Genomic DNA, 14,129 nt, shown 5'->3' with positions numbered 1-14,129 from the left:
TTAACTTTATGGCGTTCGTGATTTAGAGAGGACGGTATATAATCAACTGTCACAATAGACCCTCATTGTAAGCAGAATACTTACAAGAGTATCCCAATGAAAGAGGGGCCATGGTCGGTAGACTCCTTTGGTCTCAAGGAATTGCTTGTACGAGGACAACCTATTGCACCCCACGAACAGGACCTAAAGAAACCCTACCCATCATTTGGGCTCTAATTCTCTCGATCCGTCACAAACACTGTATCGCACTTTACCCGATACAATTGAGGTACTTGCATAAACACCAGTATACACATATTCTCTTTGTCTGTTGACCCTGTCTCGGCCGACGACTTCGTACCCAGCTTTTCCTCCCCCCGTGCCCTACGCGCTGCCCGAACTGCCATCCGATAGAAGCGTCAGCCGTGGGGCTTTGTGGGAGAAACAACGCGGCACTGCGGGCTGCACTTCTCGGCTCGCTGCCGACTTCCCCATGGTTCTCGCGACTCACGCCTGCAATCTTTCACCCCATTTACCACACTAGGCACTTTGACTACGGTCAACTTTCACTCTAACTAATCATCTCCTCCGGGCGTTCTTCTCATACTCTAAGCACCTATCTTATTCTCATCTTTTGCCAACCAATGTTCGACTTTATCAAAAAATTGCTGCGATCTGCTCCTTGGAACCGACAGCAGGTGCAATCATCTCCTCAGTCTTTGGATGAGGCCGACCATGGCGTTCCGAAACCAGAGGCCTTCCCACAATTTCCGCCAGCGCCACCTCGAGTAATTCTGCAAGATCCGAGCCAGTATTGGAGCCAGGTCACTGCTCGACAGTATGACGCCCCAATGGGCGTCTTCAAAGACACATCTCTGTTTGCGCTTTATCGACTATACGAATTGATCGTTCTTGACAAGGTCCTTAGTTACCGCAACGCGTTGGAGGCTTTTTGGCGGACTAGGAACTGGCCCATTCAAGAGATCGAAGACCCCAAGGACGATGATCCGGAGAGATATGCAGTGCTGGCGGGCTGTACTTACTTGCTGATGCGCTCTTTCAACCAAAGAGTCAAGCTTGGTCTGCGTCGCGACATGCCGTCGCTCATTACACCGGAAGAGGCAGAAATGCTGAGGCAGATACCTGATGAGTCTCGACCCTATGAAGCAGTACCCGAGTGGGCTACCCAAGTTGCACCTCTCTCAGAAACGCTAGCAATTCCCACGGAGGAAGGAGAGATCCTGACAAGCAAGGATGATGATCGAGCTGACCCCGACTTCCTTTCAAAGAACATTCTATTATCGACACCTCATATATCCTTCACTTAATTGAAGTAGATTTCTTCTGCTTTAGCAGGTTGTGATAGTACATTACGAGCCAGAATTCGATATTTGCTATTGTCATGTCTTTATTTAGAGAAGCGTTGCGGCCACAACCAAACCGATTAAGCCCGACAACACGCCTAATCAACGCTATATCTGTGTTCCATGACGAGAGTAATACCGACAGCTCAAACAAAAGCGACACCTCCATAACGCTCTCGATACTCCTAGTTCACTTGAGTTCGAAGGATGTTGTCATTCGTCTCGTGGTGATAGTGTTTAGCCCACCCCCGAGCCGTCGCGACAGGGATCGATGCATTACCATGGCTGCGAATATACTCGTGAATGTAGGTAGCAGCGTCTGCGAGATCATACGGCCGACGTTGGGCACCGCCCGTGAGGATGCGATTGATCTTGGCAGAAAAAGCATACTCCCACGGTGCAGCGAGGATGGTGAGGCCCGCCCCGTCAAAGACCTTGACGTTCTGCCTCCTGGCTCCTGCAGTGAGTTCTTGATGCAGAGGTCCAGGCATCCACATTTGTGTCTCGGTATTGAGCCAGTCGGTTCCAAGGGCACGGAACCTCTGCCGAGCATCGTGCATAGCGCGGTCCAACAGGACACGCCCTTGGTTGGAAAAGTCAGAGCCGAAAACGTCCACATCGTGAGTGATCAGCCGGGATCGAAGGAACAGAGTGTTGACTGCTCCCCCAACAGCTATCACGGTGATATGCTGCCTCTGGAGCGCGATGAAGTCCGAGACGTGGTGGAGGGCTGCGATTAGAGTATCTCGATCAACCTCTTGAGTCACTTGCTGCGTCGGAGCTCCGTAGCGATCGGTGCGGTTGCGAGGAATATGTATCATGACATCCTGGGGTGCTCCGATTGTCACCTGGCGAGGTCGGCGCTCTTGTTCGGGTTGGCTGCTGCCGCACCCCATTATGTGATCGCGAGATGCTTATGCCTGATCAAATATTGGAAACCTGGTTTGGAAAACTTGGACTGACCGTATGAAACACTTGGTTGATGAAGTGGATTGGAATGTCTTGAAACTAATGACTTGCATTTGAGCAGGACCATCGACCGCACTCTTCATTTCTTTCTTAACTTTGACGCCTGCAAACTACGGAAAGGCTTCATAGGCTTTGCCTACAAGAAAGACATCGTTTCAACAGTCGCGTTCGGTGGCAGTGCTTGAATTCAACTCCAGCTGGCCACAATGGAATAGTTAATGTTTAGCGCCGTATTCAGTCACTTGAAACATGTTCAATACAATTTGAGTACGAGTAGAGCCGTTCAGACAATTCACCAAGATGTCGTGAATTCAACAGACGCGTGTTGGCCATTTTAAAGAGCCCAGGAGTAAGTATATCCTTAAATCCCCCCCTGTCGCCTACCTAGGTAGTTTTGTAGGTGAGTCACTGATGGTGTCGTTTCAATGTTATGGACGGTTGGGTGGGTCCCACCGGGGTAAAAAGCGCCGTAGGGGATGCTTAACTACAAGTGTAGCGCCTCTCTTTAGCGCTTACCACACCAAAAGTATACATTGGAACCAGATCATCAGGCTTGGAGTTAATGTTACCCTGGCACAACACAACGACCACTCCGAGAATGAAACGCGCCGGACCTCGCCAGCTACCCCGGAAAGGCTTGCTGGTGCTTTTCGGGGCTACTTGAAGTATTTTGTCGAGAGAATACCGGATAGTACTGTGCTGGAAATACGATATCCGCCAACACGATGGAACAGCAACGACACGAGCAAAAGGTGCTGACCAACATCAAGCTGCGCGGGGCGCGGAGGCGTCGATGGGCTGAGAGGCTATTGCTACGGTATCGCAGCAATGGTGTCAGCGTAGTCACGCCTCCAGAGAATGCCATCAGAGTTATCTGCATTTCAGACACGCACAACACCCAGCCGGCCGTTCCCAAGGGAGATATTCTCATCCACGCCGGCGACCTGACCGAGAATGGGTCCTTTGATGAAGTGCAGCAAGGACTGAACTGGCTCTCATCACAGCCGCACAGATACAAGATTCTTGTTGCGGGCAATCACGACGTTCTTCTGGATGAAGAATTCTTAGAAAAGTACCCCGAACGACGGTACGGAGAGACGAAAGGGAGATGCGACCTGGACTGGGGCGATATAATCTACCTTGAGAACAAGCAAGTCACACTCGATGTCCCAGTCAAGCTTATTCAACATTCGTCGCGGATGGAAACATCCAGCGAGAATGAGGTCCGGCGGATTACTATCTTCGGCAGTCCTCTCACTCCTCAGTACGGTATATCCGCCTTCCAATATCGTCCGGACAGCGCAGAAAACACCTGGGAGAGGATTCTTGGGTCTACTTCGCCCAAGCCCGACATAATCATCACACACGGCCCGCCACGGCTACATCTCGATGCTCGAGACTTCCACCGCGCGGGTTGTCCGCACCTAGCGGAGCACATAGCCCGTATACGTCCTCGGCTGCACGTATTCGGACATATCCATGCTTGTTGCGGACGCGAAGACATTGTCCTCGACAGGGTTCAACGATATTATGAAGATGTCATGAATCAGTGGGCAGGATGGGGAGCCGTGCTGAGCTTGGCCTGGCTGGTAGCGTGGGATCTAGTTGCGAGGGTGTTGCTTCGAGTCAGAAGGGACAGGGGGCCCATAACGGCGTTTATCAACGCGTCGATCGTGGGTGGCCCGCAAAACGAAATCAGGAATAGGCCGGTCGAAATTGAGATATAGGAGCGTAGACTGGGTAGTGGCAAGTGGCAAGCCCTCATGTTTGCCTCGAAGGTTAGCTTCCTGGTTCTGCATGAGACTAACCCCGCCGCTGTCCACGTAGCTCGCGATGAATCGCAATATAGACCGTGCTTTATTCTCTCACCGGACAATTCGTATATAGATGAACGACGCGTATAATCTTATGCCTTTCCATCAGCAATAACGACGCCATGATGGCGATGAAGCATGTCCGCCTATATCTGCGTGGCCGTCTCGGAAGGGTACCATGCCAGCACATTCAGCTTCCCCATCTCGCCTCCCTTGGCGAGCTTCCCTTCCAGCTTGGCATTGAGCTGCTGCAAGTCTCTGATATACTTCCCCCTTACATCTTGGAGTCTGTTTGATCCTATAATATTAAGAAATAGCGATTGCTGATACCGTGATACCTCTGTTCCATTGACATCATACTTCTCGCGGGTGGGTGGGAGAACAGGATCAGAGCCGAGTTTTACGAGCTAGACTTTACTCATTATGACTTGTAACAATCTGCACGTACATTAGGTATATAGGCATTAAAGTTTTCATTTCTCAAGGCAAGAAAATGAAATGGTAGGAATTAACTTTTGCTTTTGCCATATCCTGAATTACATAAACTGCTAGAGAAATTCAACTTTCATATTGAGTCTTTGTCAGCGTGGCATACACGTGATTCCGAAATTTAAAAGATGTAGCTATTCTGCAGTTAATGTAACATAATATACAAAGTATACCATATGAACAAATTCTCAAGTTCTCAATCATGAGGCCCCGAGATACTGAGTCTTGGACGTTGTGTTGGGTGTTATTCTTTGGGCAGCTCGGCTTGCAGCTGCCATTGGCGTCTCACAGCTGGCGAAAGCAGAGTGGAGTAGGTGGTAGTCGCAACGTCGTTGATTCGCCACTCTGCTCTGGAGTGGAGTCAGGGTTTGCAAACCCCAATTTAGCGAAAATTAGTGGGCTCCATCCCAAACCTCCAGACCCAACGAACTTTTTTCTGCATTGGAGTGAGCGATCACGACCCTGTCTGCCACATTCCCCCATCACGTCGACAACCACAGACAACCGCCAACATGTCTGCTCCTCAGCTCAACAAGATCGCGGCCAACAGCCCTTCGCGCCAGAACCCCTCTGAGCTCGAGGCCAGCATCGCTGGCGCTCTCTACGACCTCGAGACGAACACTGCCGACCTCAAGGTTGCCCTGCGCCCTCTGCAGATCGTCTCTGCCCGTGAGGTGAGAAACCGCTGAACATTTGGAACTCAATTGTGATTTCAAGGCACAAACAATCCCCTCGACTCTGCGAACCGAATCCTATTCCACATCGATGTACGTGGCGGGTCATTCGTGGCTCGCCTGCGGGTTTTACGGTTTTGCGATTTTTCGAGCGCGCGGTTCAACCCCAGGTTGCGAGCACCACTGTTGTGTGCTTCGTGCCACCTAAGAAAAAAACATGCACGCTCGCACGCGGGAACCCGCGCGCAGAAGAAGCGAACTGACTACACAAACAATATCGTGGAATAGGACGGGAAGCGGTCCAAGGATGTGTCGTCCATCCTGGAGCTCGCATGCTGACTTTTGGATCTTGATTAGATCGAGGTTGGCCACGGCAAGAAGGCTATTGTCATCTTTGTCCCCGTCCCTTCCCTGCAGGGCTTCCACCGCGTCCAGCAGCGGTAAGACTAATCCCTTTCTCCTCAATGCCAACCCCGCGAATACTGATGAAATCTGTCTAGCCTCACCCGTGAGCTCGAGAAGAAGTTCTCTGACCGCCACGTCCTGATCCTGGCCTCGCGCCGCATCCTCCCCCGCCCCAAGCGCTCCAGCCGCTCCCGCAACACCCAGAAGCAGAAGCGCCCGCGCTCGCGGACCCTGACTGCTGTCCACGACGCCATCCTGACCGACCTCGTCTACCCCGTCGAGATCGTCGGCAAGCGCCTCCGCACCAAGGAGGACGGCAGCAAGACCCTCAAGGTCGTCCTCGACGAGAAGGAGCGTGGTGGCGTTGACTACAGGCTGGACACCTACTCCGAGGTCTACAGGCGGCTCACCGGCCGCGGTGTCGTCTTCGAGTTCCCCCAGACTGGTGCCTCCGACTACTAGAGTGGTTGTATGACTGGGCAGAGGATGATGGGATCCGGGAAACCATTTTTTTTAACGACTGAGAGCATTCAAACCGGTTGGCAGAAAAAGGGAATGGCGTCTAGCTAGCTTGTGATTTTCACTTAATACAAGCTTTGGTCTTGCATGACTTGACAAATAAAAGTCTCTCTCTCATTAACTCTTCATTGCTTGCTATGTGTTGATCATGTTCATACGCTCTGAATGCTGAAGGGTATCGTAAAACTGCTTGCTTGCCCTGCTCTTAATCCTGACTGATTCGCCCGATGCCCAGCACGCTCCAATAAGCCAGCTCCCGTTTCTCCTTGAGGTCCTTGTCCTTGCCAGCGGCCAGGCCGACGTCGTCGTGCGTCGGATCGGCCTCCCACTCGATGCGGACAAACATGGGGATCTCGAGGATGTCCTCGTCCTCCTTGAGCGGGCTGGTATCCACGTCGTCCCGGCCCTGGTCCTTCAGCAGCGCCAGGGTGTCGAAGCGCAGCGACGCGGGAACCACCTCGACCACGATGCTGACCCAGTTCCGCCCGCGCTCCCAGATCTTGCCGGCCTCGGCCTGGTGCTGCGCGCCGCCGTCCTCGTTCCTGCGGCGGCGGCGGCTGCCGTCGCGGTCCCCTTCCTTGAGGGCCTCGTCCCAGACGTCCGTGTTGGCGTCGATCTCGAACTGCGGGCACAGCACCGTCACCTTGCTGGCGAAGCGGCCGGGCGTCGTGGCGGGCGTGGCGAGGGTGACCCGGACGGGCTCGAAGATGGGGTTCTTGAAGGTGAGGAGGTACTGCACTGGCTTGAGCGGGGCCAGGAGGCCCGGCGGCGATGTTGTCGTTGCTGCGGTGGTGGGTGTAGATGAGCTGTTGTTGCTGCTGTGGTTGAGGGGACGGATGGACATCCTGGGGATGTAGGACCCCGCGACGAGGCGGATGCGAAACCGCGTCGACCCGACCTTGGCCTCGGGCTTGGAGATGATGTGCCGGCAGACGGGGCAGCGCTTGGAGCGCTTGGTGCGCAGGAGGTAGGGCACGGGCCGCAGCTCGTCGAGGAACCGCGCGGAGCCGTGGAGGTGCGGCTCGCAGAGGTTGGGCACCTGCGCGTCCTGGAGGCTGCGGGACGCCGTGGCGTGCCAGCCGCCGCCCTCGCCCTCGCCCTCGCCCTCGCCCTCCTGGCGCATGAGGCGGGCGATCGCGGCGTCGTCCTCGTCCAGGTCGGCGAGCCGGAGCCCCTCGTCGGCTTCGAGTGCCTCGCGCATGGCGCTGGCGCGGGCCTTGGACTTCTTGTCGTGCAGGCCGCCGCCGGTGTAGAGGCTCATGATGCGCGAGAGGGAGCCCGGGGAGGAGAGGCCGAGGTCGCCCAGGGCGGCAAGGCCCGAGGCGCCGGCGACGCTGGTCTCGGAGAGCTGGTTCTGGTAGAAGGCCTTGAGGTTGACAAACTGGGTCTCGATGTCGAGGTCGGCATCGTCGTTTTTGTTGTTGTTGTTTGGGGAGGAGGAGGTTGCGTTGCCCGCAGAGGTAGAGGGCTGTTCGGTGATGGTGGGGGACACCTCCTCCTCGGCGACGGAGGCCAGGCCGTTTGACGGGAGGTCCTCTTCCAGTAGCATCGGGGCGCCGAGGTTCGAGGACACCATCTCCTTGCGCCGGTCCTTGCGCTCGCGCGGGGTCAGGCGCGGGCGGCCGCCGTTGCGGATCTTGGTCAGCTGGGTGTAGATGCCGTTGGGCTTGTCAAACTTGATGCCGATCTCGGTGGAGCTCCAGTGGCAGTAGAGGCAGGAGAGCACGTACGGCCCGCCATTAGGGCCGCCGCTGGGGTGGGAAGGGACATTGTCGGCGGCGAGGAGGTTTGGGTTGGGAGGGGCCTCGAGGCTGGTGACGGACAGGGGGCCGATGCAGATGGGGCACTGGAAGCAGCTGCGCGTGCACCTGTGGATATATCGCCGATTGTTTAGTCATGCTTCTGATATGCGCATTTGTATTGCTCATACCTGTTGCCCTCACTCTTAATGTTGCTCGTGGGCACCTCGAACTGGCAATTGGGGCAGTAGTATGTCACAATCTCCTCGGCGATGCAGCGCGGGCAGCGGATCTGGTGGCAGTCCTCGCAGTAGAGCAGGTACTCGAGCGGGTAGAGGCTGTAGTTGGAGCGCGGGGCGCGCGGGTCGAACGTCCTATCGTCGTCTTCGTCGTCGTCGCCGCCCGGCACGTCGCCGGCGGCCTGGCCCGGGCCGGAAGCGGTCGTCGGGTCGGCCGCGGTCTGCGTGTCGGAGCAGGGGCACTGGATGTAGGTGTAGGGCGCGAAGGGCGGTGCAGCGGCCGGATTGCCCTGAGGTGCGACGGCCGCCATTGCAAATGGGTTCAATGCCTTTGGATCGACAGCATGTGCTTTGGCTTCTGGTTAACCCGGCGCAAGGTGACGTTGTCGCTGTATGCACAGCGACCTAGAGGCGCGGTGTTGAGGGTTGGATTATTGGCGGTGGTGAGAGGCAGAATTTCAGGGTGCGCATCGTGGCGCGTGCAGGCCGTGTCGGGAAGGGGAGCCGCTGTGGCTGGTCCCGCCTGGCCCGGATCCGGCGCTTCGATGTTCTCTCCACCAACATCCGTCAGGTTTTGGCTCTGTCTACGACCAGATTCCTATACAAAGTAATGGCCATTCAAATTACCACCTATCCTAGAGACACTGCATCGGCTCTCCCGCTGTCCTGGCATTTTCAGTATGATCGATCATCCTTAGGCCACGGTTCAGACATACGCAAGCTGCTTGTCCCGTAAAGGAAAGCCCTGTTCGCTGTGGAAGCTTCGAATGCACCGACACTGCACCGTGCCTAGCCATCTCGGTCAGATTGATTAAAGGCCCTCTTCGATTGACAAACTTTTCGCCATTCCATGTCCATGCCTCCGTGGGTCAACAAAGATGAAGATCCATGTTTATCTCGTGGCCGAGCCCAGATCTCCAGTCTTCCAGACATCCCGCCGGTTCACGCTACCTACTTCGTCCTCTTTGAGAAGGGGGTTGCGACCCATGAGCTCGGGAAGGTGCCGCTACGACAGACTAGTGGCCGTACCCACCACCACCTGAGAAAGACCCCAGTCTGCCCTGAGGACCAGCCCAGACGGCCAATCTATTGAACTGCTTAAACCCTTTCCAGCCCTGTCGCTCATCTCACCCCTGCTGGGTTGCATTCTGTCTTTGGCACCGCAAGGGTTGCTTTCCAGCTTCGATGCCAGCTGATATTCAGCCTTCGCTGCGACGTGGGTTCGAACCGTCCTCGACTTGCCATTGCAGTCTCGAGCGCAGGATGCCGACAATGCCGACAATGCTGACGCTCTGTTGCTGTGGAACGGGCAAGCTGTTTCTGCTTAATCAAGGACGCCTCAATTCCTAACCACACCGAGCGGCCTGGGACTGGCATTCGGGCACCACGACAACCAGCCACGAGGTGCTGGGCAGTGGCAAGCTAGAGCCGGTCTATGGCGTCGCCGGCACTACTTTAAAGTGGTGAGAGATGGCGCTGCTCCCAAACCGGAGTACTTAACTTCACCCATCGCGTGCTACTGGCTGGGTTTAAACAAAACATCCCCTGCAGATGGTACCACCTGCCTACATCGTAACTGCATTTGGATCGTCCTGCTTCTTTGTTGTGTTGGTCCCTGTCCAGACACGTCGCATGGCGGAATGACAAGGAAGAGAGCACCGGAGGCTTCAGACCGTGGCGGCGATCCCCCACATCGTCCGCGCGATCCCAGCAAGTGCTGCCCTGTCTCGGATCATCAATCAGAGGAGCTCTGACATAAGGGCTTGACACGAACCCAGTCGAGTGCGCAATGAGGCCCTGGATATGAGGCCAATGCGGCCGGCATCATGAGAACACGTAGACCAACGTCGTCGTCCGGAGTGCATGTTGGTAGCCGGCGCACCAACGAAGCAACGGTTCTGTTTGGTCTTGCACAAGCCAAAAGCTTCCTGGCCTTGAGTTTTCTGGCTCCAAAATTGGATTTGGACCAACACCTGGCAGGCTCGGGCTCAAGGCATGCCGTGGGCTGTCGCTGGGTGAATGATGCAAAACATGGGCGGCCCACTGGTGCCGGGTTGCTGGGCTCTACCCTCCACCATGCGTAAGCGCAATTCCCCGCCCGCTAGTCCGCCCATCTATTGCATCCAAGAACAGGCCTGGATTTGTTGTTGAAGCAGGAGAGGACTGCATCTGCGGCGCTACTGCAAAATCCCCTGCACTGTCCCTAGGTGCCTCCTTGGAGGGAGCATGGTCGGGGGACGCAGCTTTCGCGCTCACGAAACGACCCGGAATTGTCTCGCCGGCCTCGCGTCTCGTCGTCAGCAGCATTGTGCGATGCGATGCGATGCCTAGGGTCTTCCAGATACCTACCTAGCAACACCGCCGACAAAGGAAGGTTTTACGCCATGAGACATGGGAAATTGCCGCTAAGGTGATGGCCGCGCCCCCCGCGCTGGGTAGGTCGGCCTACTTCTTGACTACTCCCTGCGCGGTCCGCCTAGCTCGATGCCACTAGCGCCGGGGGCGATCTCTGCGAGACCCAGGTTCGGGAATCTAGACTGCCGTCATGACCATTTCCGGCTACTGGCCCATTGCCTAGCCAGCTGCTTTGAATGCCGCTCTGTGTCCTACCACACTCAGCTCAGATGCTGGCCCCCATCCCGCACATCCATCCCATACTAATACACGCCTTTGCCTCCCTCCCCAAGGGAACTCCCATACATGATGAACGCCACCTTGTTCACTTACGAGGTGACTTTAAGGAGCGTCGGAAGTCTTACTTGACTCGACTTTCTGCAGAGCAAATGTCCAGGATGGAGCTGACATGCAAGTCGGGGAGAATGGGTGAGGTATCAGAGGAGCAGGACTCATATCTGAGCAGCATCAAGCGGTGGGACGGTATTTCACGGTCGAGCGCTCCATGGGACTACCTCAGAAGGGTACTGTATCCCTTCTCATCGTCTCAGCGCTGTGAAAGACACTGACTTGTAGGATGAGCAGGACCCCGAGCTATGGTACCGCAATGGTAATTGCACAGTTCATCTGTATGGCCAGGGCCAATCCCGCCGGGGCCCGGCCTTCAAGGTTCCTTTCTCTGATCTCCTTGCGGCAAATTGCTTCCCTCTCGTCCAGAGGTTTATTGCTCGTGACACTCCCGATTCGCCGAGCTTTGACAGCGAAGCATCGCCCTCAGACCTGGAGCTTTGGAGTGACGCCAATCCGACCGGGAGGGTCGAGCTCTTCATCCCAGCGCCCGAAGGCGCTGACCGGCACCAGGCACTACGCTACCATCTGGCGACAAGAAACTTCTTCGCATGGGTCTTCCGCCGCTCAGTCGTGGGTGAGAGCCTAGGCGATGCGCTGGTCGCCCTGCTCAACAGCATGCACGAGTGTCGGTCGGCAGATGTCGACAATGTGGAGGACTTGATGTACTACTGCGACGAAGAGGGATACTTTGACTTCTCCAACCAGCCGGGCCACTCTCTCGCCATTCTGAACTTGGCAGAGACCTTTCGATTGCGTGATCTCTACATCGACGCGTTTGCGCATTGCGTGGGCATGAGTGATAACCTGTATCGCTCACCTGAATACCTGGTTCGTAGTGCTAATCATAAAGGCCATTTGATGGTATGTCAGAGCTAATTGTCTTTAGCAAATTACATCTGCATCCCGAAAACTCATCCGCGAAGCTCGCATAGAGATGATCTCCAGGCTTGGTCACTGCGGATCGTTACTACGGACATTCCTGGAGGATGACCTCTCCGAGACCCATATCAGCCTCGCGCCTGGTGCGAGGGCACACCTCGAACGGTTCAGGAGTTTTCTCCTGGGCTTCTACGCCAGCAAGTTGGGCTACTACCCACCCAGCCGGGCGAGCTTTCGGAGCACAACGTTCGAGGCTCAGATCAACCAGACCATGGCCAGGGACTTCGAGTCACTGTACTACCTTCTTGTTGACCAAGGGTTCACAAAGCAGAGAAGCCCCACGCTGGCTCAGTCTGGGGGGATCTGCGTCTTGCAAAGCGTCGAGTCCTTCGACAGGCGTCACAACTTCAAGAGCCTCGATCACCCGCTGCCGCTGCTCCCTGAAGGAGAGCCAGCAGCCCCATCAAAGCGCATGTCGTGGATGCCTACCCGGTCCTGGTCGACTAGGGGGCGCGTCGACCCGCGCCAGGCCGCTCACACTGCGCTGGTCAGCGCGACGAACAAGGCCAACCTCAACATCCTGAACAATGACCTCGTCCGCGCCTACCGCAAGTTCGAGGAGGACTCCGTCTTTCGGCCTCTCCGCTCCGATCGCCTCGAGAAGATCTCCCTGGTCGACGCCCGCAAGGTCCGATGGATTCTCGTCTACGCGGTGCACCAGACGCTGCGCTGCTGCACCGCCGTCCCTCCAGAGGTCTGCGACGTAGACGGCGCGCCGTATCACCTCGCCATCTCGACCGCCGCGCTGCCGCCGTGGGGCGATCAAGAGCCTGTGCGACGGCCTGCGCGTAGCCTATCCCGTCCCATGCATCGCTCCAATAGCTCTCTCGGTCTGCCGCTCCAAGCACCCGTCACGCCTCCGGTCCAGCCCCAGCGTATGTCGACGTACGAGATCAAGCCGGACATCGACTACTTTGCGCTCACACACCCCGAGGTGCCCGAGCGCTCGAGCTCCAGGTTCTTCCGGCAGGGCGGCCCGTCCGCCATCCCGTCTCGCAGGCAGAGCCTGACGCGCGAGCTCCTCCACAACGTCTCGGTCCGGCGTCCGCTGAGGATCTTCCGCAGCAACCCCTCCCTCAGGCTGTCCCAGCCCCCGGCGCCGCGGTGTAGCGTCGCGGCCCTCAAGGCGGCGCTGCAGGAGGAGGAGGCCGTCCTGCCGGCCGTGGGCATCATCAAGACGAACCGCTCGCCGTCCACGTCGTCGTCGGCGTCGTCGTCGGGCTCGGCCTCGACGGCCGACAGCTGCGGCGGCCGCACCGCGAGCAGCGGCTCGCGCTGCTGCTCCGGCTCGTCATCGTCGGACATGCTCTCGGGCCCGCAGAGCCCGCTGACGGACTACTCGGCGTCGTCGCCTGTGCTGCAGTACTTCCCCGACGAGAAGGCCCTGGCCATGGTCGCTGACGGGGTGGTGAGGGAGGCAGCAGGCCAGCAGCAGCAGACGCCGCCTCCGGTGCGGCGGAGGACGTCTTCGGGCAGCGAGACGGACGGGAGCTTTTACTCTGCGCAAGGAGGCGATGATGATGAGGGGCTGGGCAGTCGTGAGGTGGATTCTCCGCCGCCGCCGGCGATCCCGGCCCGGAGCAGGCGGCGCGATAGCAGGCTTTTCAGCGTCTACAGCGGGTCATCGCCCGAGATGCGCAATGTGGAACTGAAGCCGCTGCCCCTGAGGATTAGGAAGGACGGCGGCGGCGGTAGCGGCTCAGCGGTTAGCTTGATGCCTACTGTGGAGGAGTACGGTGGTGACTCGGAGGAGTGGGAGCGGTTTGCTGATCTTGGCGGGCTGAGGCCGGTTGCTGTGCCGCCTGTCTAATGCTGGTGGATGGTGGTGGTTACATCCGTTATTGCCTTCGTGTGCATATGTTACTCTGTCTGACGGCGTGTCCCTGGGAGATACATCTTTCTTTTGTTTGTGGTTTGAGAGCGAGAGACCTAGAGGCAGGGCACGCTTTGTGTTAGATACCCACCGTCGTGTAGCGGACGGATTAATCCCATTCCTTTAATCGCCTTTTGTTTACATTGCACTGAGATTGGTGATGGTGTCACCCACACCGTGACATGTAGATCTCAGATTGAAGCGGCAATGCTTTGTGCTGCGCGGCTGGTGGCAGGGGCAATTCGAGCCTCTGGGATCAGATCGGAGAGCGAGAACTGGGAAATGACGATGGTGGAACAGTTGACACCACTGTCCCTGCCTCAAGTACTCTCATACAAGGATATCCGGCATCTTAGGGAAGGATCGAGTGGCTGTCTTGCT

At 56.8% G+C, this 14,129-nt stretch overlaps 6 protein-coding genes across 6 annotated transcripts; 4 read left to right on the top strand and 2 right to left on the bottom strand.

Annotated features, from left to right (window-relative positions):
• Positions 1 to 623: 623 nt before the first annotated feature.
• E0L32_005810 (uncharacterized protein) lies at positions 624 to 1,307 on the top strand (the record flags this gene model as incomplete). The annotated part of the gene is made up of 1 exon (XM_031140373.1): positions 624 to 1,307. One exon carries the CDS (start codon positions 624 to 626, stop codon positions 1,305 to 1,307), a length of 684 nt encoding a protein of 227 aa, XP_030995577.1.
• A 221-nt stretch (positions 1,308 to 1,528) lies between these two features.
• E0L32_005809 (uncharacterized protein) lies at positions 1,529 to 2,239 on the bottom strand (the record flags this gene model as incomplete). The annotated part of the gene is made up of 1 exon (XM_031140372.1): positions 1,529 to 2,239. One exon carries the CDS (start codon positions 2,237 to 2,239, stop codon positions 1,529 to 1,531), a length of 711 nt encoding a protein of 236 aa, XP_030995576.1.
• A 798-nt stretch (positions 2,240 to 3,037) lies between these two features.
• E0L32_005808 (uncharacterized protein) lies at positions 3,038 to 4,039 on the top strand (the record flags this gene model as incomplete). The annotated part of the gene is made up of 1 exon (XM_031140371.1): positions 3,038 to 4,039. The coding sequence occupies one exon, from the start codon at positions 3,038 to 3,040 to the stop codon at positions 4,037 to 4,039; it is 1,002 nt and encodes a 333-aa protein (XP_030995575.1).
• Positions 4,040 to 5,127: 1,088 nt separating this feature from the next.
• E0L32_005807 (uncharacterized protein) lies at positions 5,128 to 6,156 on the top strand (the record flags this gene model as incomplete). The annotated part of the gene is made up of 3 exons (XM_031140370.1): positions 5,128 to 5,289; positions 5,647 to 5,729; positions 5,790 to 6,156. 3 exons carry the CDS (start codon positions 5,128 to 5,130, stop codon positions 6,154 to 6,156), a joined length of 612 nt encoding a protein of 203 aa, XP_030995574.1.
• A 262-nt stretch (positions 6,157 to 6,418) lies between these two features.
• Positions 6,419 to 8,502, bottom strand: E0L32_005806 (uncharacterized protein; the record flags this gene model as incomplete). The annotated part of the gene is made up of 2 exons (XM_031140369.1): positions 6,419 to 8,081; positions 8,144 to 8,502. 2 exons carry the CDS (start codon positions 8,500 to 8,502, stop codon positions 6,419 to 6,421), a joined length of 2,022 nt encoding a protein of 673 aa, XP_030995573.1.
• A 2,313-nt stretch (positions 8,503 to 10,815) lies between these two features.
• E0L32_005805 (uncharacterized protein) lies at positions 10,816 to 13,685 on the top strand (the record flags this gene model as incomplete). The annotated part of the gene is made up of 3 exons (XM_031140367.1): positions 10,816 to 11,109; positions 11,162 to 11,764; positions 11,823 to 13,685. The coding sequence occupies 3 exons, from the start codon at positions 10,816 to 10,818 to the stop codon at positions 13,683 to 13,685; spliced, it is 2,760 nt and encodes a 919-aa protein (XP_030995572.1).
• Between the last annotated feature and the right edge of the window lie 444 nt (positions 13,686 to 14,129).

This window comes from Thyridium curvatum (genome assembly GCF_004353045.1).
Source record: "Thyridium curvatum strain D216 chromosome Unknown NODE_31_length_406039_cov_82.875441, whole genome shotgun sequence".
In the NCBI taxonomy this organism is placed as follows: Eukaryota; Fungi; Ascomycota; class Sordariomycetes; order Thyridiales; family Thyridiaceae; genus Thyridium; species Thyridium curvatum.
Note: the sequence above shows the minus strand (reverse complement) of the source record. Positions and strands in the feature narration are given on the sequence as shown.